This window comes from Ammodytes marinus, assembly GCF_949987685.1.
Source record: "Ammodytes marinus genome assembly, chromosome: 7".
Classification (NCBI taxonomy): Eukaryota; Metazoa; Chordata; class Actinopteri; order Uranoscopiformes; family Ammodytidae; genus Ammodytes; species Ammodytes marinus.
Genome location: NC_137211.1, coordinates 31,126,757 through 31,151,153, shown reverse-complemented (window position 1 = coordinate 31,151,153; position 24,397 = coordinate 31,126,757). Strand labels below are relative to the sequence as shown.

General features: G+C 41.1%; 1 protein-coding gene across 1 annotated transcript in view; it reads right to left on the bottom strand.

Annotated features, from left to right (window-relative positions):
* Positions 1-24,397, bottom strand: part of ctnnbl1 (catenin, beta like 1) — a 117,443-nt gene that overhangs the window by 40,691 nt on the left and 52,355 nt on the right. Inside the window, exons 12-13 of the mRNA XM_080030604.1 lie at positions 11,224-11,321; positions 4,261-4,341 (exon numbers count right to left, since the gene is read on the bottom strand). Coding sequence (XP_079886730.1) covers positions 4,261-4,341; positions 11,224-11,321 — 179 coding nt within the window. The remainder of the gene's footprint in view (positions 1-4,260; positions 4,342-11,223; positions 11,322-24,397) is intronic.

Below are 24,397 nucleotides of genomic sequence, written 5' to 3'. Positions count from 1 at the left end.
GACTTTTTTGTATTAAAAACACTTTTCTTTTATTGGTCGGATGATATGCAAATTTTTTTGAGATAGGGATTTTTGGTTTTTCTTTACTTTTTTGCCAAAATCATCAATATTAAAACAATAAAAGGCTTGAACTACTTCAGTTGTGTGTAATGAATCTAAAATATATGAAAGTCTAATGTTTATCAGTACACAGCGCCGTCGTATAGGGGGGGTAAGTTATGACGATTATAAGGGCCCACAGCCCGCTAGGGCCCACGCAAACCCCCCAGCAGCCTCTATGACAAAATGATTATGCATACACTGAACTATTATATATTCATACGAATGAATCCGAATTAAAACAAAGCCACAAGTCATATAATATTCTAATATTCTATTAATATTTCAATAATTTCAATAACCCCCTTGGCCCCTTCTTAAAAAATGGTTTGGTCCACCCGCCCCCACCCTCGCGTCTCTGAAGAATCTGCCAGCTCCTCGCTGCGCTGTCTGTCTGTGTCTCAGCGCCGGTGCACAAATACACAAACACAAGCAAGAATGCACCCGCAGTACATCACTCACGGCGGACGAGCGTTTCTTTGAAATACGCTAATAACGTTCGGACCAGAATAGATGTGAATTATGCTGGTTGTTACTGCAAGTGAGTGAAATAAAACATAAGTTATAAAGCCCAACATTGTCCAATGAGTAGGCTTCACCTGTCCACCTGCATTCAACGTGAACACGCGATATTTGAATCTGTTCTGTCGGTCCAGAGAAGCACAGCACTCTAGCTCAGCAGTTATCCATGTGATCGACTATGCAATATTCCTGCTAATGTACACATCTTTGTATAAAAAAATGTATCCTGAGTATTAACCTGAAGTCAATGCATTTCCAAAAAGAAAAATATAAAACAAAATATTGTGCCAAAACTTCACACAAAATCAAACCAACAGAGAACTGCTTTAACTTTTCCTTTTGCTACATTTCTGTTAAATAACACATCTTTGCAGACAAATAAGGTTTTTAGTCACCTGACCTCATTGCATCCCCTAGAAGCAAACTATAAACTATTTTACTCCATTCATTGTACCTGCATGATGGATGTGTATAAAACTTGATTTTGAACAAAATAAAATTGTGCCCAAAATGTATAACTAAAATAATTATACTAGGAGCTGCGCCTTGTCAAAATTAATCACAACCTATATGGCTCTACCATGCCAGAATTTAATTTGAAAGGACGGACACAGGAAGTGGCAGGTAACACTCAGCAACACTTCACGTTACCGTTGTTGCCTCATGCCTTCGCTCGCAACGTGAGGTTTCATCTTCGCTTCAGGTCGTATGAACGGCGGTGAAACAGAGGCACTGACTGTAAGGAGTTATAATTGGGTTATATATCCGGCGCACACAAAAAAGAAACTCACAAGGGAATTTATGTGATTTAACACGCGCAGATATCTGCTCTCGCTCGCCCAATAAGCAGCTTCCGTTTGCTCGTGGAGTGCTTTCTATCTATGCGTGTTAAAGTTATTCACACTTTGGAGGCGGAGCCACTGGACTTTGATTGACAGCTCTCAGGGAGCCTGGGGTTGCCAGGTTGGAGCATGGACAGGCACATGATCAGTGAGTGGTTTGGGGAGTGATTGATTTGCTTCGCAGCAGAGCACACGCTCACAAATATCGCACATTCAAGTACATGATATTGTGGGTAGCCAATATCATCATTGTGTTTAAAAGTTGATATATTGTGCAGCCCTACATAGGGAGAGAAAAATAGATGCTTAAGAGGCAAAGAGTAATTGATGTTTGGGGGAGTAAAACATAGCAGAAGAAACTGGAGAGTGAGGAAAAGGGGATAGTCAAATTTAAGAAATATAGCAGGATGGGTAAAGCAGCTTTAGGGGGAGAAGGAGAGAATCAGAAGGATAGAAAGAGAGAGGAGAGATAGCAAGGTGGGAGGAAAATAAGCAGCTTATTAAAAAGGGACTGGGCTTGAAACCCAGAAAAAGCTGAAGCAGCCTTTTCTGGGTTTGCAGCAGGTTTTTCTCTGCTATCCTCCTGAGAAATCTGTGGGTAATAGGTTGCAGAGGAAAAACATTTTGCTTAGCGCTCCTTAAAAACAGGCTTAACTAGAGGGAAAGCTAAATAAACGGGAGAAAAAGATAGAACGCGGATGCTGACGACAGCCCATTCAGCTGAGGCACTGGACAGAACTGGGTTGCTGTCTTGATCACCTGATTTAACATAGCATGTGACATTTGGACTTACAGTATCATCTGGGTGTTTTCAGTGTCACATTAGTACCATGTGAAATCAACCTTTGGTTTAATCCACTAGGCAACAAGGCACATAAATACAGTGGGTAACTTGTTACAGCATAATTATTTAAGACCCTACACACAATACATGAAAAAGGAAATCACTGCCAAGCAAAACACAACCACAAGCAAACAGGAATAAACATAAAACTCCCCACACTTGCCGAGGTAACTACACACAGCGGTTTAACGCGGAAATTATTCTTTCGGCCAATCAACGGATGGCAGTTTGTAGCTCCACATTTTCGGCAGTAAACAGTTGTTTATTTCATTAGTAAGTATTGGCATCTTTGAGCAAAAAAACTTTACAAATTTAGGCTGAGTGATAAAGCATATTACTGAAAAACAAAGCTAAAGATTTGGAGTTGACATACAGTGGAGGAAATAAGTATTTTATCCCTCACCGATTTTGTAAGTTTGCCCACTTACAAAGAAATGAGCGGTATATAATTTTAAAGCTAGGTTTATTTTAACAGTGTTAGACAGAATAGCAAAAAGAAAATCCAGAAAACAGGAAAATAGGTATTTTATCACTTGTGTGAGGTGCATAAGGTGTGCCTGGTTCACAGAATGACCCTGAAGTGGGGAAGGCTAACAGTGTGGCTGCACAGATAGCGGCACACGCAGACAAGGGCCCTTATCACCAGCGTAACGCAACGGCAATAAGAGACGAACAAGACAGGAAGAGAGAAAGAGAAAATGTCAAACTATCTGGCCTTTTCTCGGCGATCCCCCCCATTATGTCTGTCTGAGATATAATCTTCAGTCATCTTTAGATGGCAATCTCACACTTCAATCCATCTCGAGCCACACTTCCCTACCTATCGTCATTCCCTCTTTCACTCAAATTAATTTTCCTTTTCCATATTTACAGCATATCTATCCGACTTTTTTTTTGTCTTCCTCTTTGTGAGAACAGGATGCTTTAGCTCTCCAGCCTGGCCACTTATCGTCGATCTGTATCCGTCCATCAGTCTGCTTAGCCCACAGCTCTACAGTACACACACACACAGACAATAGGGCTTCACACACAGACATCAAGCGTTCCATTTCTCTGTACACCGTCATATTTTTATCATATTTATTTTTTCACACACACACACACACACACTGACACACACACACACACACACACACACACAGGTGACTATTTCTGAAAACATGTGAAAACGTCATGCACGGACAATCTAATGTGTGCTGATTCGATTGCTAAAAGTGTTGGCAACGAATTTGGTCATCGATTCGTTGAGTCGCGGGATTAATACGTCACTCGTAGGCACGGCAATGTTTACATCCAGCCGCCGACAGGTTTGTCACTACACGATCTGAGGAGCCTGCACGATATGAGGTGCGCGTGTTTCATTATATATATTATAGCATTTTGATGAAGGCAACACATTACATACTGTCTTGCTATGAACTTTGCCCTACTAAACTTATGGCTCTACTACAATGTATGAGATATATGTGTCTCCAGTGGTTGGGGGGCCACGAGAAGCTTCCTGGATCTCCTGGTGCATTTACTGTACCCTTGGGAGAAATAGGGGTGCAGAACACCCCCCCCCCCCACATGCCTTTCTTGGAAATTGTAAGACATGCCTTTCTTGGAAATAGTAACATCTGCTTTTGGTTAACATTGGACACACAAACACCTTCTGTACTACATATAATCTCTGTACAATGTTCATGTTCTTTGTCTCAATCATCTGTGCCACACTTGTGTGACGTATGTTAATTGAGCACCCTTGCTTTTGGCTGTTTGCAAGTAAAAACTCAACCTGCATTTGACGATGCCTTGACTCAGATTCTTTTATTGAAACACTTGGGTTTTTTGATATAAGAATTCCTTTAACACTTTCATTCATGTCCAACAGAGCATAGCTGAAAACTGAAAAAATAAAAATAAAAGGAGAGGGAAGGAGTAGACAGATTGAGAGGATGGAGGGATGCTTACATGTTTCTCTCCTTCAATCCTCTTGTCTGCCTGTTGAACAGCCTCCAGGTATTTAAAATGCAGCTCCATTAGCCGATCAACCTGCAGACAGAATGGAACACAGGTAAAATGTGAGAGATGCAGCACACAAGAAGGTAACCAGAAAATAAGGAAAGATGGGGGGGACTTGAGACTTGGAGGGCAGTTATGTAAAAAATGCCTAAGTAATCATTCATTGCAGTGATTCTTGAGAAGCGGGACAAAAGACCGTCTCGCAATAGTAACTTCTGTTATGTTTAAAAATAAAAATATTTAAAATTGTAGATGTTATTAGGAATTAAGAATAGAATGTCTGGAGCACAATTATCCCCTTAAATGTTATCATTATTATGTCAAATATATGACACTTGTTATCTTCTCATGACGTCCAAAACAGTGTGTCCACAGAGAAGGGTTCAATGATTCATAAGCAATGCAACCTATTAAAAATTTACTTTAATGATTAAAAAGAGCTTTTATCATCAAAAGCTCATATCAATAAAAAAAGTTTTTCTACAACACATTCATGTTTTATAAGGTTTCTAAGTGATGTCCCCACTTTTTGTCAACACCGTCAGACAATGCATTAAAATGTAATAAAATCAGGCAAAATAAGGGGCAGCTGTCACCATGAAGGACCTCTCGTCACATTCTACCTCTGCAGAGTACATTAGAGTCAGACAGGCTCCGATAAGTGTTATAGTTTTAGATTATTTTACATTCCAAATCTTGAAGTTATTTGAAATGTTTCGATAATTTTATTTTCCTGAAGTAGCTCATATTAGCACTCAACAGAAAAACCAAATGGCGACAAGATAAACTCCATTTGTTTTGTTTAAAGCTCCCATATTATGCACTTTTCTGTCAATTTTATATGGTATAAATCAGTGCTTCTCAAATGGTGGGGCGCGCCCCCCTGGGGGGGCACCGTGAGTTGTCAGGGGGGGCTAGCAAGCGCGATGTGTGCTTGTGTATGGTCACATCCGCACGAAAGGCCGCGATTTGCAGTAAATAAATGTACACGTGTCTCCAAGTGTCTCTGTAGGCTATTTAAGCAAGTAGACTAATAATAACATTAATGGTTATTGGTTATCTCATCACAGAAGGCATCTTGGCCTATAATAATAAAAAAACACCACCTTAACTATGTTTACAGTTTAAAAATGTTTTGAATAAAATACAAACCTCAGTGAATCATTTGCTCTTGTTTCTCTGTCCTGAGATTCACACAGACTGAGCAGTCTTGTTTAAATGTTACAAATTGAGCTAATAAACTGAACTTTGAAGTTTTTTTGCGACAAAAGTTATCTCAGCAAATTTTTGTTATCTAATTTGATAATAAGGTGATTGTATGCAGAATGCTCGTGCCAGAAACTCATACAATGGTTTTGTGCAGATAAATAAATAAATAAATATTAGCAGGTTCTCAATAGTATTTAAATTGGGGGGGGGGTGTGAAACAATTTCTGTCCCCTGGGGGGGGGGGGGGGGCATGACAGAAAATAATTGAGAACCACTGGTCTAAATAGTCCCTAATACTTGTTTTTTTTAGAAAAAAACAAGTCATTTATTGTAGCAAGCTTCTATACCCTGATTTTCCTCTGGTCTCAGGATGACCTATATTGGTGTCTGCAGCCTGTGTCTCCGTCTCTGCCGTGATTACGTGATACTAGAGAGACACTGCGGAGTGCGAACAGTGTTTACCCTCACGTGAATAACCGAAATGGCTAACGCAGGAGCTCAGCCATACTTTGAAAAGTTTTACATGACCGATCCTTGTCTAACTGAAAGACTATGTTCATACAGATGCACTGACAGCCACAAGCTAATGGAAACGGCATGTTCACAATCAAAATGCAGTAAAAGATGGAGGCTACTGCGAAGCTACTCGGGGGCTAACAGCTAAAAATAACACTTAAATCAGTGAAAACATTAGTTTCAAAGTTTGACTTCTACACTATTAGCTTCCAATCCTTTGTCTTGTTAAAAACGAGGCATTGCTGGACTGGTGTGGGGAATATAAATAGGTTATTATGAGCAAAAGCTCAATGCTTGTCCCGAAGCTAATAGCTATACAACAGTCAGGCAAAAATACTAATAAAAACATTTACTTTAGTTTCACCGTTTGAAAAAAAGCACAAGTAGCTTCCTATCCGTTGTGTTATTAAAAACGAGGCATTATTAGACTGCTGTGGTTAAGATAAATTAGTGGATTATATGAGCAAAAGGCTTCTGTGTTGGTGTATGCAAAATTCAGCATGCTTTGCAGTACTACAGGCATCTTGTCGCTTAGCAGGGAAAACAACATGGCGGTGAAGGGATATTTTTCCAGAGGATCTCGGGGCCATGGACCAATAAGAAATAGGGGGTGGGGTTATCATAGACTACTGCACTGTGGAATTTTCTGGTTACTAATGTGGGGGGAGGTGGCTTTCCCGTTTTTGACGTCAGAAACTGAGAGAATTCTGAACAGAGTAGTACATTGGGGGGAGGGAGGGAGGTTTTCAGAAAGGGGGAGAGTGAGAAAATTAAATAGTTTTCTTTGGCAGTCTCTAGGCACACCGTGGACTAGGGCTGGGCGATATGGACCAAATCTTATATCACGATATAGGTAATTTTATATCACAATATGGATATATATCACGATATAGTATTTTTCCTTAAAATTCAATGGATTACAATAACCATACTGAACTTTAATCACATTAGATTATTTTCATCTTTTGCTTGGAACATAAATTTCCATACAAAAGAAAAACTGGTGCAAAATACCACACCAGTCTGGCTTTAGTCAGTCAGCGCAAAATAAAAATGACAGCATCAACCAAAGAGCCTACATTTTCCAATTGATAGTAGCCTATATCAAAATAATGAAAGACTTGAATTTTACTGCAGTATTTGCTCATCTTCATTTAAAAAAGCTGTCAAAATTAACTAATGAGCAAATGTCTGGTAATACTTTAACTCCAGCTTCAACATAAATAATATTTTCAAGTTTGACATGTTTTAAAGTTACATAAAACCAGCCTGGCTGGCTGTCTCCAACAATAACAGCACGGGGGTGAAGCCCCGAGTAGGCTAAAGATGTCATTATTAGCCAGCTAGCTCACGAGAGCTAACCCATGTAGTTTGCGGCTTAAAACAAGCCAACTCTGCGTCACGGCAACAGCACGCTGAAGCAGCAAGCAAGTTTCCTTTGCCCGATGACATTTTTGACCGTTAAAACCAGCTGCTCTGCCACCGTGACACGGAGTTGGTTTGTTAACTTTAGTGACGGCGCACCGAAACTAGACCACGAGCTAGACAGCTAGAGCAACAGATGAGGCTTCTTCTGTTGCGGGTAGAGAAGCTGTATTGCAGCCCAGACCTCTGCTGCAGATCCCCCGTGTGGCGCGGCGGTGTAACTGCAGTGTAACTATAGGGACTCGGAGGGACAGCTGCCTCCCGCTCCATATATACTCCCGCCACATGAACTTTTTTTATCAGCGATATAAACGGTATGGCCAAATCTCTCCCGGTAGACACTTTCATATCGTCCACGATATGATATCGTCATATCGCCATATCGCCCAGCCCTACCGTGGACTCATATTTATGTTAAAAAACATTGAAAAAGTGCATTTTGCATAATATGGGAGCTTTAAGAAATGTTAAATATGTCAACACCGTCAGATGCCAACTCTGTCAGATTTCCTGTCTGACGGTGGTGACAGGCTAATGACGGAGTTGACATTCAATGTGAAGGCATCATATTTGGGTGGTTTTCAAGTTATTATAATTATATTAAATATAGGGATAGGGTTGAGTTTGTCAAATACTGTATTTATGGAAACTCTCACAATACTCTTTTGTCATGGATTCTTAAAGTACAGGATATACAAAATGAGGCGATTTGGTGTGAGTCTGTTACAGCAAGTCTGATTGAAAGACTGTAATGTGAATCTTGAATTAACGCTAAACCAGTAATATGCTGTCATAAAATCACTGTTATCATAAAATCACTGTTATTGATTATTCTACATATTTGATGGTTAAAATGTCTACATCTGGGTTTTTGTCACCACCGTCAGATATGTCAAATCCATAAGATATACTCGTCAGATATGTGTTATTTTATTCTTATAATACTGCATAATGATATTTCATAGTTGTTGAGGAATGGTTGGTCATATGTGAAAATCTAACCAGTCACATCACATGAGAATGTATTTTGAAATTTGAAACACATCTTGATTGCTGTTAATTCTAAAGTAAAAATTCTATCACACAGTTCAACTAAAGAACATAGAGGAAAATCGATATAACAAATTTATATTCATATACATTTTTAAAATATTTTTGTGGCCTCTGTAAGTCTTGTGGTCTCTGCAAATATTTGTAAGAAAATATTTGTGATCACTATACATCTCATGGGTCTAGCATAAATTGAGAGAAAATTAATTTGTGTTTTTGGTGTCTAACGGTGTTGACACAAAATAGGAATGGCAAGGTAAAAAGCCCATTTTGATAAAAAATAACAAAGTTGGGAGGTTGTATCAAAGCGTAGATCAGTGGCTTAGGATATTTTGGATACATACATGTAATTTAATTTGCCTAAACATAGGGTTTGTATTTTTTCAACATTGCACCCTGTTTTGTCCCACTTCTCAAGAATCACTGATTGATTATTTTTAACTGTTTGCTGCCAACTTCTTATGACTCGTTTCCACTGAGCAACACAATTCGGTTCTGCAGGGCACGGTAAACCTAGATTTGCATTGCATTTCCACCACTGACAATACACTCAGAGTACATACAGTCCATGGGTCAGAGCTCTTGACCGGCGCTGGTTGCGCAGCTACGTTACTATTGTGATCATAGCAGCGGGGCACAGTGTAGCCCTCTGATTAATTAATTAAAGATGAGAAACGCCACTCAATAAACATTTTTCTCTAAACACAACACTCTTCACCCTTGCCGAGGTGAGCACACACTGCGATTTATCTATCTATTTTCTACGGCAATTACTATTTTGTCGATCAATCAACAGACTGCAGTGTGTAGCTCCACCTTTTTGGGACAGCTCTGTAACCCATGTGTCATATACAATGTACTTGCATGAGAGTGAGGTGTGTACAAAGGGCAACACATGCTAATTAGCACACAGCCAGTTTATAACTTTGGGCTTTCTCTTAACTTTGTTATTTTGGAATTTGATTGGATACAGTTAAAGCATCGACTTGCGGGCCTTGGAAATGCATAGGAAATTAAAAAAGACTATTCCATCCTGAAAGACGATCCTGAACAAATACAATGGTTTACTCAAAAACATTCCCATCACAACTTCCCAGAGCCCAAAGCGATGTCCTTAAAGTGTTATCTTTGTCAAAATATCCAAGACGTATCTAATTAACCATTATGTTGTATAACCGAGCATCGCATCTGAGCATTTGAGAAATGTTTGGCAAGTTTACTTGAAAAATAACTGAATGATCGATCAATTCACAAAATTTGATCTTAATTACCGTATTTTCCGCACTATAAGCCGCACTGGACTATAATGTTTAATTACCATATGTAAGAGTTTGTGCACAGAGGGGATTGTCGGGAAAGAGATGGCTGCTTGAGGAAGCTCCCATTTATTAACATTTCAACAAACAAGTTGCATATTTGCATAACGTACGTAAGTGTTACCATTTAGTGCAATAGTAGCTACAAGGGATGGGCACGAGTGTTTTCGCTACTCGTGTGATCGCTTGCATTCCTCGAGGATCAATCGATTCCTCGTTAAATTTTTTTCTATTTTTAGAACGCAACGCATCTGTCTACAGAACAACGGTTGACCGCAATAAAGCGCTCAATGCTTATGTTAAACAGTCACAGTTGCCATATGATATTAAGGATTTTTTTCCACAAGTTAAAACACATTTTCCTCACTGAAAGTAATTAAATAGACGGGCCACAATTTAAACCGATCGAGTAGGTCTGCGATGGGGAGAAAAAAAGAATGGGCTCTAATTGTAACAAAAAAAAATAGCCTAAGTCACCATTTAAAATAAGAAGGGCAGCAGATAATATAAAATGATTGTCCTCCAATTTAAATACATATAAATAACTCACCAAAGAAGATAGATGTAGGCCTATATCCAACCGCGTAATGCTCACTCCGTGTCCGTGAATAATTACCGCGACTAATTCCTCATTAACAGAACGTTACACCGGTCGGTTTTTGAATCGTATCCCCATATTCCCTAGTGAAGGCTTCTTAACTGTTGTTGGCTCGGAGCGAATGTGCCTGAAGTAAGTCTTGCTTCTTCTTTACTTTCCAAGCGGAGAGCACCTTGCATGCTCACCTGGAGTCTACTCATTACTAATTGAGAGTAACAGGTGTCATCTCCCCTTTTTATAAACGTAACTTTATCATCTGCTTTGAAATAATTGGACAGTTATATTCCTGAAAATGTTCTGGAGAAGAAAGGAGAGACCGTGTTCAGCTCCGCGGTGCTGTGGAGAACACAGGCTGCGCTGCGGTGGCACGGAGGTGGCAGTTATTTGCAGTTGATGTTTGACACAATGCTCAGTTTATTGCACTTGCATCAAAACATTTAATTTTGTTAAACTTTATTTTATCCGTTTTGTGCCGTTTTGTACACGTATATAACATTTTAAAATAGGGGCTATTCTAGTCTACAGACACTAAAAAAAAAAAAACAACGTTTTTCCTCATCCACTAATTGAGTTCATTTGAAACGAGGAGTACTCGATTACTAACGCCCATCCCTAGTAGCTACAGAACATATACTGTGAGTGTGCAGTGTAATAACAGGGTCGAAAAAAGGGGAAAAAGTTGCGGCTTATAGTCCGAAAATTACGGTATGTCTTTCTACCCCTAATAAGAACTTGCTTTTGAGGCTTAATGTGTGAGGCTTAAAGAAGAAAGCAACAAGAAGGTAAACCCAAACTAACCTTCTCACAGTCATTCTCTGTGAACTTGTTGAGCAGTCTGCTTCTCTGCTGGGACTTGAGGTTTCTCAGACTGGAGGCAATGATGGAGCACACGTGTTCTAAGGAAAGGAAAGTAAGAATTAAAGCTTCAGCTTCCTAATTTGCAGTATATATAATCACAAAGATTATTACGCAAAAACAATTTCAGTAGTTTAGTTGAATTTCATGTTTCTACAAATTAGATATTTAATCACATTTTATTTCTCTATGTAATAAGAGATAATTTGGCCTCAAGAGCCTCTGTCTACTAAATATCTCAGACAAAAACATAAAGTATCTTGATTGGACGAGAGAGACTCCATGAGCGCCAATATAGGATTCCAACATCACTGGGACTGTTAACCAAGCTGACAAAATCCCTCTGCTCACTTAGGGGCGACCGTGGCTCAGGTGGTTAAGCGGGTCGGCCAACGATCCAAGGGTTGGCGGTTCGATCCCCGCCCGGCCACCTGTGTCATGGTTGTTGTGTCCTTGGGCAAGACACTTCACCCACCTTGCCTTGTGTGAATGTGTATGATTGCTGTATGTTTGAGGTGGTGGTCGGAGGGGCCGTTGGCGCTGAATGGCAGCCACGCTTCCGTCAGTCTGCCCCTGGGCAGCTGTGGCTACTATAGTAGTTTACCACCACCGGTATGACTGTGTGTGAACGAATTGAACCAGGAACCCTGTAAAGCGTCTTTGAGTGCCTAGGCAATAAAGCGCTATATAAAACCTATCAATTATTATTATTATTATTAGTAGCCGCACCTTTGTGACCTGCATATGTGACTCAGGTTGGCTGTGAGCGAGTCTCCACATCGGTGAGGGAGATGGGGAGACACAGACAGTGTGTGGTAGTCATGTTACTTTGGACAGATATAAAGTGTGGAGATGAACTCAGACTGCTGGATAATAATAGAGGCAGCGCATCCGTACGCAGCAGACGTAGCCTAGATTTTCCACTTGTAGAACTTCCCCCTGGCAGAAATACACTCTCAAAGGTAACATATTATGCTGTCAATTTTATATGGTCTAAGTAGTCCCTAATACTTATTTTTTTAGATGTTTGCTGAAAAACCCGTTCAGATCATTTATTGTAGCAAGCCTCTATACCCTGATTGTCCTCTGGTCTCAGGATGACCTATATTTGTGCGATCTGGCTGGCCTCTCCCACCTCTCTGCCGGGCTTTCTTTATATGGCCATGGGGCTCTCCCACCGTCTCTGCCGTGCTCTCGCGATACTAGAGAGACACTACGTGAGTCTACAGTGTTTACCCGGAGGCTCCGGGCCGGAGCTAAGCTAAGAGAACAGTTTGACATGACCTGACATGATTAAAACCAGTGAAAACAGTAGCTTCAAAGTTTGATTTCAACAGGAATATATTCCCATCCTTTGTCATAGGGCTGGAAGATATGACGATATCATATCGTGGACGATATAAAAGTGTCTACCGGGAGAGATTTGGCCATACCGTTTATATCGCGGAGATACAAAGTTGCGGGAGCATACAGGTCCTTCTCATATAATTAGCATATTGTGATAAAGTTCAATATTTTCTGTAATGTACTGATACACATTAGACTTTCATATATTTTAGATTCATTACACACAACTGAAGTAGTTCAAGCCTTTTATTGTTTTAATATTGATGATTTTGGCAAAAAAGTAAAGAAAAACCAAAAATCCCTATCTCAAAAAATGTGCATATTTCATCCGACCAATAAAAGAAAAGTGTTTTTAATACAAAAAAGTCAACCTTCAAATAATTATGTTCAGTTATGCACTCAATACTTGGTCGGGAATCCTTTCGCAGAAATGACTGCTTCAATGTGGCGTGGCATGGAGGCAATCAGCCTGTGGCACTGCTGAGGTGTTATGGAGGCCCAGGATGCTTCGATAGCGGCCTTAAGCTCATTCACAGTGTTGGGTCTGGTGTCTCTCAACTTCCTCTTCACAATATCCCACAGATTCTCTATGGGGTTCAGGTCAAGAGAGTTGGCAGGCCAATTGAGCACAGTAATACCATGGTCAGTAAACCATTTACCAGTGGTTTTGGCACTGTGAGCAGGTGCCAGGTCTTGTTGAAAAATGAAATCTTCATCTCCATAAAGCTTTTCAGCAGATGGAAGCATGAAGTGCTCCAAAATCTCCTGATAGCTAGCTGCATTGACCCTGCCTTTGATAAAACACAGTGGACCAACACCAGCAGCTGACATGGCACCCCAGACCATCACTGACTGTGGGTACTTGGACTTCAGGCATTTTGGCATTTCCTTCTCCCCAGTCTTCCTCCAGACTCTGGCACCTTGATTTACGAATGACATGCAAAATTTGCTTTCATCCGAAAAAAGTACTTTGGACCACTGAGCAATAGTCCAGTGCTGCTTCTCTGTAGCCCAGGTCAGGCGCTTCTGCCGCTGTTTCTGGTTCAAAAGTGGCTTGACCTGGGGAATGCGGCACCTGTAGCCCATTTCCTGCACACGCCTGTGCACGGTGGCTCTGGATGTTTCTACTCCAGACTCAGTCCACTGCTTCCGCAGGTCCCCCAAGGTCTGGAATCGGCCCTTCTCCACAATCCTCCTCAGGGTCCGGTCACCTCTTCTGGTTGTGCAGCGTTTTCTGCCACACTTTTTCCTTCCCACAGACTTCCCACTGAGGTGCCTTGATACAGCACTCTGGGAACAGCCTATTCACTCAGAAATTTCTTTCTGTGTCTTACCCTCTTGCTTGAGGGTGTCAATGATGGCCTTCTGGACAGCAGTCAGGTCGGCAGTCTTACCCATGATTGCGGTTTTGAGTAATGAACCAGGCTGGGAGTTTTTAAAAGCCTCAGGAATCTTTTGCAGGTGTTTAGAGTTAATTAGTTGATTCAGATGATTAGGTTAAGAGCTCATTTAGAGTACCTTTTCATGATATGCTAATTTTTTGAGATAGGAATTTGGGGTTTTCATGAGCTGTATGCCAAAATCATCAGTATTAAAACAACAAAAGACCTGAAATATTTCAGTTGGTGTGCAATGAATCTAAAATATATGAAAGTTCAATTATTATCATTACATTATGGAAAATAATCAACTTTATCACAATATGCTAATTATATGAGAAGGACCTGTATATGGAGCGGGAGGCAGCTGTCCCTCCGAGTCCCTATAATTACACTGCAGTTACACCGCCGCGCCACACGGGGGCTCTGCTGCAGAGTTCTGGGCTGCAATACAGCTTCTCTACCCGCAACAGAAGAAGCCTCATCTGTTGCTCTAGCTGTCTAGCTCATGGTCTAGCTTCGGTGCGCCGTCACTAAAGTTAACAAACCAACTCCGTGTCACGGTGGCAGAGCAGCTGGTTTTAACGGCAAACGTCAAAAATGTCATCGGGCAAAGGAAACTTGCTTGCTGCTTCAGCGTGCTGTTGCCGTGACGCAGAGTTGGCTTGTTTTAAGCCGCAAACTACATGGGTTAGCTCTCGTGAGCTAGCTGGCTAATAATGACATCTTTAGCCTACTCGGGGCTTCACCCCCGTGCTGTTATTGTTGGAGACAGCCAGCAAGGCTGGTTTTATGTAACTTTAAAACATGTCAAACTTGAAAATATTATTTGTGTTGAAGCTGGAGTTAAAGTATTACCAGGCATTTGCTCATTAGTTAATTTTGACAGCTTTTTTAAATGAAGATGAGCAAATACTGCAGTAAAATTCAAGTCTTTCATTATTTTGATATAGGCTACTATCAATTGGAAAATGTAGGCTCTTTGGTTGATGCTGTCATTTTTATTTTGCACTGACTGACTAAAGCCAGACTGGTGTGGTATTTTGCACCAGTTTCTCTTTTGTATGGAAATTTAAGTTCCAAGCAAAAGATGAAAATAATCTTACGTGATTAAAGTTCAGTACGGTTATTGTAATCCATTGAATTTTAAGGAAAAATACTATATCGTGATATATATCCATATCGTGATATAAAATTACCTATATCGTGATATAAGATTTGGTCCATATCGCCCAGCCCTACTTTGTCATGTAAAAAACGAGTCATTTTCAGACTGCTGTGGGGAGTATAAACAGCGTGTTATGAGCAAAACTTGGTGCTACAACAGAAGCTACATGGGCGCTAACGCTACAAATAAGACTCAGACGATAAAATAAACTAAAAGTACCACACAAATCAGTGAAAAAAATATCTTCAAAATTGACTTCCACACTATTAAGTTACAATCCTTTGTCCTGTTAAAAACGAGGCATTTCCAGACTGGTGTGGGTAAAAGAATTATGTTTTTATGACCAAAATCTCAGTGCTTGTCTCGAAGCTAGCCCGTGAGCTACCGGCTAAAAATACCACACAAATCAGTGAAAAAAATATCTTCAAAATTGACTTCCACACTATTAAGTTACAATCCTTTGTCCTGTTAAAAACGAGGCATTTCCAGACTGGTGTGGGTAATAGAATTATGTTTTTATGAGCAAAAGCTGAATGCTTGTCCCAAAGCTAAATAGCTATACACCAGTCAGGCAAAAATACCAATAAAAAAATTTCTTTCAGTTTCACTGTTTGCAAAAACCCACAAGTAGCTTCCTATCCGTTGTGTTATTAAAAACGAGGCATAGACTGCTGTGGTTAAGATGAATTAGTGGAGCATGAGCAAAAGCATTCTGTGTTGGTGTATGTAACATTCAGGCTGTAGGCTATGGGCATCTTGTCGCTTAGCGGGGAAAGCAACATGGCTGTCGCTCGGAAAATTTTCAAGAAGATCTCATGGGATCTCGGGGCCGTGGACCAATAAGAAATGGGGGGGTGGGGTTATCATAGACAACTGTACGGTGGAAATTTCTGGTTACTAATGTGGGGGGGAAGCATCGGAAGCATGGACATATAAAGAAAATATGGGGATGTGGCTGTGCCGACTATTACGTAATAGTCGGCCAGAATTCTGACTGGAGTATATTGGGGGGGGGTTTCAGAAAGGGGGACAGTGAGAAAAGGAGAGATTGTTATTTTTTTTTTATATTTTGGCAGTCTCTAGGCACACCGTGGCCCCATGGATATGTTAGAACACATTTAAAAAGTGCATTTAGCATAATATGTGACCTTTAAACCCTGAGCCCCCGTTTTTTTCTTTGGAATTTTTTTTTAACTGGACATCGGGCAGCCCTGGTTAATGTTACCAGAGTAAACACTGACTCGTTCACTCCTGTTGAGTTGTTTACACATTGCCTGGCAACGCGCTCCGCTCCGACTATCGTTGACAGACTGTGTTGGCGGAAGCAAATAAATTCTTAAAAGATCCCAGAACAATTTTTAAAAGGCAAGGCAAGGCAAGGCAAGTTTATTTCTAAAGCACATTTCGGACACATAGCCATTCAAAGTGCTTTACAGATGCAAAAACAAAATACATCAAGAATAGAGCACACATAAAAAAAAATAATAATAAAAAAAAAATACATAAAAACATAAAATAATTAAAACATTTAAAAAGAATAAAAAGAAATTCAAATTTAGAATTACAGGTTAAAACGGAAACAACAAAGTCTTCAGACCTGATTTAAAAGAGCCGAGTGTTGAAGCGGACCTCAAGTCCCCTGGAAGTTTATTCCAGAGCTTGGGTGCATTAAAACTGAAGGCTGACTCTCCCTGTCTAGTCCTTACTCTGGGGACTGTCAGTAGCCCAGTGTCAGACGATCTGAGAGCTCTGACTGGTTTGTAAATGTAACTTGCTTTCTAAAAGCAATATCACACTCGGGGTCGTAATGTTGTCGCTCTATTATCAGCATGGCACTCAGCCTGGGGCCTCTTGCCTACGACCGAATCACAACGTGCTGATATAGAGCGACAACATTACACCCTCTCATGTGATATGGCTTAATCATAGCACACACCCAGCTAAGCATGGATACAGAGAATTAGGAGAGGACAACCCAATTCATGATACGCACGGTGTGTACTTTTTGATTCACAGGTTGCACCACAAGATGACAAGTTCTGTATTAAATATCTCTATAATATTGAACGAGCTATACTCTGCACACACAGGGGAACAGAATACAACATTGTAAAGTATATAGCAAGTGGGGGGAAAATGTAATCGGACTTAACAGTAGGTCAATTTGCTCTCTCAACAAGGCTTTGCAGTTGCTAAGCAACAAGACTATAGGAATCAATCCTATTCCTACTTTTGAAAAGGGGTTGTGTTTGCCGTCAGCTCCCTTTCTGCAATCCCCTTCTCCCCCGCAGCATCTTAACTCACAAGACATAAGGTGGCTTAGGAAACCACAGGCCAGAATATACACACACATCCATCCACACTGATTGTACATCAGGTATGTTAGGTTCACGGCCCCCTCATTTTAACGTAGGTAACCTTATTTCCTGTACACAATGACAAGAAGGTTAACTGCCATTTCCGAGCGGACGCTTCTTTATCAACTTGTTCTAAGCGGTAATTGATGTCGCCACCTCCACGCCCTGTCGGGGCGCCTATCGTTAGCTGGCTGTGAAATGTTGTGAACATTTCTGAAGGGGTGGAGGCGGGGTTCCATTGTGGGCACAAGAAAGAGAGCAAGGCTGAATAAAAAAAGCTTTTCCAAAGGTATCCAATCAATACTTAATTAACCTGCCTTCCTTTAGACTTCAATGTTAAGTGTAACAATAAAACAAAGACATTTCCTTGTCCCTTTGATACTAGCAAAATCTGTTACAAATTGCTGTTTTAAATGTCAAACAAGCTGCCACCAGAGCTGAGCAGTTTTCTTTATCTTTGAAGATTGACAAAGGTGATGTCATTGAGGGTTATAATGAACAGGGATGATGAATCATGACCGTCAATCTAGCATGTCAGCCCCGGCCCTACCCACTTTTCATTCGTTGGTGGAAGGCACCCTAACCCATTTGGAGAAAACTATATACAGTAAAGGCTGTTACATACTCCGCGAGAAGAAAGAACAAAGTTCTCGGTGACAGAGCTGCGAGAAGTTCTTTCTGGTCTGACATTACATACTTCACGAGAACTCAAGTGCCGAGCTCCTCACCGCGGCACACTTCACGCGCTGTTACCATAGTAACTGACTCAGTAGCGCCAGCTGATTTTCCTTATTTCTTTAAAACGGGCACTTTGCTTTCCGCATTGACTTCAGACTGACCAATCACACAATAGTTCTCGGACAAGCTGCGGAAAGAAAATGACGTCATTTTCTTCTCGCAGCTCTGTCACCGAGAACTTTGTTCTTTCTTCTTGCGGAGTATGTAACAGGCTTAAGTCTTAAGCCAAGTGTCTAGTTATCCTCTACTATTCACCGTTTGCCTCAGCATTGCCCCATTGGGACCATATCACTAATGCCTCGTTTTAATGCGGAAAAGATTCTTTCGACCAAATAACGGACGGCAGTGTGTAGCTCCGCCTTTTCGGCACCCTTTCAGGCGGCTGGTACCCCAACGGAGGAGTACCGAAAATGGGAGCGGCTCAGAGCGATTTAGCTGGCTTATTTTGGGACCCTTCCCAACTTTTAACAAATTAAAAGCCAAAATAAGCCGACTGAACCGCTCCGACCCGCTCTGCTCTGTGGAAACATGGCTTAAGTGAACATTGAAATAACCCTGAGTGGCCTGGATTCAGTCACTGATTGATAGCTAGAGGAAGTACAGCTTGTAGTGAATGACAGGAGAACAGCACACAGGCTAGTCTGCAAGGGGTTATAGAGACTGCATCACTAGCCCCTTTTACACAGCCAGTGAAAGCCGGGAATATGCCGGCCTTTCGGCCCTCCCCCCAGCTGTGTAAATGCGACAGTTGCGGAACGAGGGAAGAAAGGTGCGAGTGATCGTTCCGGGAATTTTACTACCTCGGGGGGTAGTAAGATTCCCGACACGATCAGTTCCGCCTCTCTGTTTAAATGCTCCAGCTTGTTGTTGCGGAACAGGGGGGCGTTTGACGTTCCATAGTCTACGTTCTAAACATGCGACCATGTTAGCAGTTGAAGGACGTGTGTTTAACATTAACCACGGCGGCCTGATGTCCCGTAAAAATCACCAAATAAAAGGAACGGTGTATAATCTAGCTGATCATAAGGTCCGTTGCTCAATCCAAACCCCCGCGCTTCATTTTGCAGAGTGTATGAGTCTATTTCTGCCCAGGAGAAGTTGTACAATGGAAAGCTAGGCTAGGCTAAGTAAGGGATAAAGTATAGCGAACGGGTCACTTGCTAGAAATAAAGACCGACGAGCTGAAGCAGGAGCCCGACGCGCAGCGGAGGGCTCTTGTTCAGCTTGAAGGTCGACCTAGTAACGGGGGAATAGTCTGCTCGCCCCGCTAGACTATCTGCTTCAGCTGACTGAAGGCTCCGGCTCAGCTGTTAGCCACAGAGCTACTGTTTTGCTAACACAAAACAGTAGCCGCTATTATTATCCTAAGTCTGAGCGTATATCCACACTTTATTTCTGTCTACAGTAACGTGACTTCACACACTGTGTGTATGTGTATGTCTGATTGGCAGATCGCTGCCCTCACAAAGAGACTCGCTCACAACCAACCTGTCACACACACACACACACACACACACACACACACAGAGGTGAAGCGGTCGGATTGATTTAGTCAGTTTGGTTAACTGTCCCAGTGATGTTGGACTCAGCGCGTAGCGAGATCAACTGGCACATCGTGGGGACAGTAAAATACGGCCCTCTTACTGCAAGCTCCAGCACTTCTGCTCTCAATTCACCGGCCATTGTTGTTGTTGTAAAGCAGCTGACCGGCGCGGCGCTAAATGTTTACGTCACACCTGACGCTGTTTACAAGCACCTCTTTCATTCCGGAGCGCTGTGTAAAAGGGACTACTGATGCGCCAGCAGGCCGGCGTTGCTTGGTTCTGTGTAAATAACACAGAAGCAAGCAAAGCCGGCATATTGGAGTGATGTTGTTCCGTCAATATGCCGCAATCTCTGTGTAAAAGGGGCTAGTGTCTGAAAGAGAGTCCCTACTAATTGTATATATATTATAGTTTGGGACTTTCACTGACTCACACACATTAAGGACTGAAAGGCTGAACTTGTTCATTGTGCAATAATATAACCCGTGCATTTATCAGACCTGCAAACTCATAGGAGGTGAAAAAGGTGACAAACACCCGTCCCTTCTAGGGGGGTCGGGTGTTTTTCGCTGTCCAAACGATTGGCTATTGTTAAATATCATTCACACAACCAGAGTTCTCCACTATTGCCTCCAATGTCCAGCTGGGTGACAATAATAGCCAGCTGAGATCCTGACCCTCCTAGGGGGGTTCGGGGGTATGCCCCCCCGGGAGATTTTTTTTTAAACTTTTTAAAGTGAAATGCATGAATCTGGTGCACTTTGAGAGGGAAATTAAGAGGCTAAATCTGAGGAATTTTGTGTGAACAAATAATTTGGAGACACTGGGTCGGATGAATTAGAAGCTTCTTGGATTTTCCATTAAAATGTTCATTTAAAATAAAATATTATGCAGGGTCCTCTGGGTTGGGCTTGGTGCTCTTTTTCTTTTATGGGACATATTTCTCTGTAATATAATGAATACATTTAAATGCAGTGAGAGGAATGAAGCAGAAGAACTCTGTTGTCCAGCTATCTTTTTTTCCACAGACGAGGCTGAAATAGGTTATACAGTGCATGGGCATCTGAGCCCCATTTCCAAATGTTTTTAAATAAACTCAATACACACTGGACGTGAACGTGACGTGATCAGTTAAACTTGGATTACCTCCCAGATGAACTGATTAAATTATTGGGCTATTAATTAGGCTATCTAGATCAAAACATTGTATTCAATTTTTTGTATGATATAATAATATGATGTTAATATCAAACACACAAACTAAAAAATAAAAATAAATTGGGGGGGGGGGGGGGGGGGGCCTGTCGGTCGGCTCTGATTGTGAGCGCACTGCAGACACTTCATTTCTGCAATGTGCGCTCATTAAACTGTCAGCTTCACTTAAGAGTCCTGTGTGGGTCAACAGTGCAGTGCAAAGTTAACTATGCAGCATAAAGTTATAACATTCGTCTACGACCGTGATGTTAAATCACCTTCACACAAAGTCTCCGCCCCAGCAAAGCAGCGAGTCGATCGCTGTGACGGTGAAAATCACCGGGACCCGGGAGACCCAGTGAGCGAGTGAGACGCCGCTCAGAAAAAACTCTGTGGTTTGATGGATGAAATCAGTCGGGGATATCCTGCCCGTTAACTTTGTCTACGGGAACGGCTTCCGCGATCTTTTTCAATGTCTCGCGTCCAACAGAGAGCCATGTCGGCAAACTGACAGCGCGACGAAATAAAGGGACTGTACCTGTAGCTGCGTCCCTCCGTATAGTTTCTGTTTCAGTAGGCTGTTACATTAACCTCTGAAGCATTGACAGTGTTTAATCAAAGCCTCTAATTTTTTATTATCAAAAGGGCTTTGATTGAGACTTTTAGCCAATTCTAAAGTCTGAACACACAGCGGCAGCAGTGATGCTTTGCCCGATTTTAACGCTGATTGGACAATACTCATGACGTCTACCAAAGATGTTTTATTGCCAAGATAACGATATTCCCTTGTCTCACACTACGGTAACTCGCCGACACAGTCCAGTCTGGGAAGCGCTGGCTGACTTCTCTGGCAGCTGCCGCTACCCCCCCCCCCCCAAAAAACAAAAACTCTTCGGATCTATACGATTCACGTGGGTCATATATTTTGATTCTAAACGGCGATTTTCGCCGAAAAGCGACGAGTTTGCAGGTATGATTTATGAACAAACATAATATTACACAAGACTAGTACTAGACTAGTATCAATAATAGCAGGGTTTTTCCTACATTCAAAAAATTTTGGCGCCCGCCAAAGGAATTTTAGCGCCCGCCAAAGGAAAATCCTCAACGCCAAAGTGTTTTTTTTTTTTTATATATATAGATAAATAAATACAAATCTACTTAAAACGGCTCCAAATGTGTTTCCATTTCCGCGCCATTCCAGTCATATTACTTGCAATCTCAGTTGTAAAAAAAGAAATCAGGTCGGGGATAATCGTTATTAAACTATCATTGTTCCGCTCGCTGGGGCATGCAGGCTTATAAATGCAGCAAACCCTTTCAGCCGTGAGCTCCGCTCGGCCCCTCCCTCACCTGAGTTTAGCTATCGGCTCGTCCAGAGTAGGAGGGAGATGTTGCGCATTGCCGGGTGTTTTGAAAAACTTCTAGATGACGAGAATAAAGGTGAAACTAATTGTGTTGTCTGAAAACACTTCAGACTCACAACAGACTAAAATAATGTGCAAGATTTGTCACACGCGAGTAACGTGACATACGCGACCGAGAGAGAGAGACAGAGAGAGAGAAAGAAAAGTGATATAGCCTTCGACCTGATCTGCACCTCTAAACATCCCGACCAATTTGTTTATTCACTTTAAGTCGAGTCATAGTGGTCTATGACCAAGCAATCAATGAATACAAACACAGGAAGTTTAAAGCTCCTTAACTCCTGCCACCACAACTGTCAACACTACAATGCAACTGAACTGCCTATCCAGCCAGCTCCATGACATAAATAAATCATGCCCTTACATTCAATGCTAGCAAAAGACGTGCCCTATCAACACCATTTACAACTGGTTATTTTTATTTTGACATATTTTTTTTTAAATTATTAAAAATATGTTTCACTTATTTAGCCTATTTCTATTCTCTGTTTTCAGTTCAATTAGGCCTTTGTTTAAAGTCCAAAGTCATGGTGTTATTAGAAAAAAACCTTGTTAAAAGTAAAATAAATGCATAATGTTCTTAAATCAATGATTAACTGTCTTTAATAATCGTGATAACACAATGTGATTACTCAAAATAATCATGATTATGATTTTTTCATAATCGAGCAGCCCTACCTTCTTCCATGGTTTAGATCAATTAGAAACAATTAAAGTATTAGGCCTAAATAGGTAGGCCTAGTCATTATTAGTATTTTGACTTCATATCTACAGGTTGTTTATTGTGATTTCATAAGCGTCAGTGAGCTCCATGGTAACACAGTGATTGACAGGCTGACTGAAATGCTCTTGAGCTGGACAGAAACTCCCCTCTCCCAACCCAACACCCCTCTTAAAATACACAAACCGTTTGCCTTTACTGTCGCGACCCCAAAAAAAGTCGGTCGCGTACTGACCCCCCAAAGGCCCATTCTGAGCCAGGAAAAACCCTGAATAGGAGGGTGAACTACCCACGCTTGTATGTCTGAGCTGACAGCATAAGAGAACAAGAGGTGAGAGAGCCACTGAGTGAATGAAAGAGATAGAGCAGCATTGATAACTGCCAGTGTGCAAAAATTGTGTCTTTAACACTGCCGTTGCCTTTTGATGCATCGAAGAATCAATTATTTTCCCCACCCCTATAAGTTATGTTTATTTTTCATTTTTTAACTCCAAACACACAGGAGAAGTGTTTTGGCCTTATAAATGCATGTTTATTATTGATTTGGGTGTCATATCAACAGATATCTGTCAAATTAAATTAGCGTGTTTTTTTGTTGGTCTTCATGGTCCCATAACTATTTTGACATTTAACTGACATCACTGCATCATGTATTCTTATAGCCCAGGTTTTCCTGAAAAAAAAAGATGTTCATAGCTTGATTGTGCATCACAGGGCACAAAAGGTTTATTAGATAATATATCCAAACTGACCAGAAATGGCTGCAGACCCCAGAGGGTTTTAAATAATTCATATATCTAAATGTACGGTCTATTTTATTAGAGTACACATTTACACAGATTAAACGATGATGCTAAATCCTCACCAGAGGAAAGACCTTAAGTAAGATGTTAATTTGATGCGTCTTTACACAAGGATCTTAGAGTAAATCTCTCTCTCTGAAAGACACTTATATTAAGATTACAGAACAAACATGTGTAATGTAAAACGTTACTGATCTCAATCTGTGCAAAAAGCTCTGGGGATGATGAAATTGCAGCTCCATTTAATGCACTGTCTTTGACTGGAATATCCAACATTAAGTTCCACCATATCATTCAATCCATACACAGTTTCTCTATTACAGCTCTTATCTAGTCTTATATATTCTGCTATGTAGTGATGCTTTCTACATCTCTTTTTTGCTAACATCAGAAGACAGATAATTGTGATAAAGTAATGGGCGGACAAAACTCATTGTTG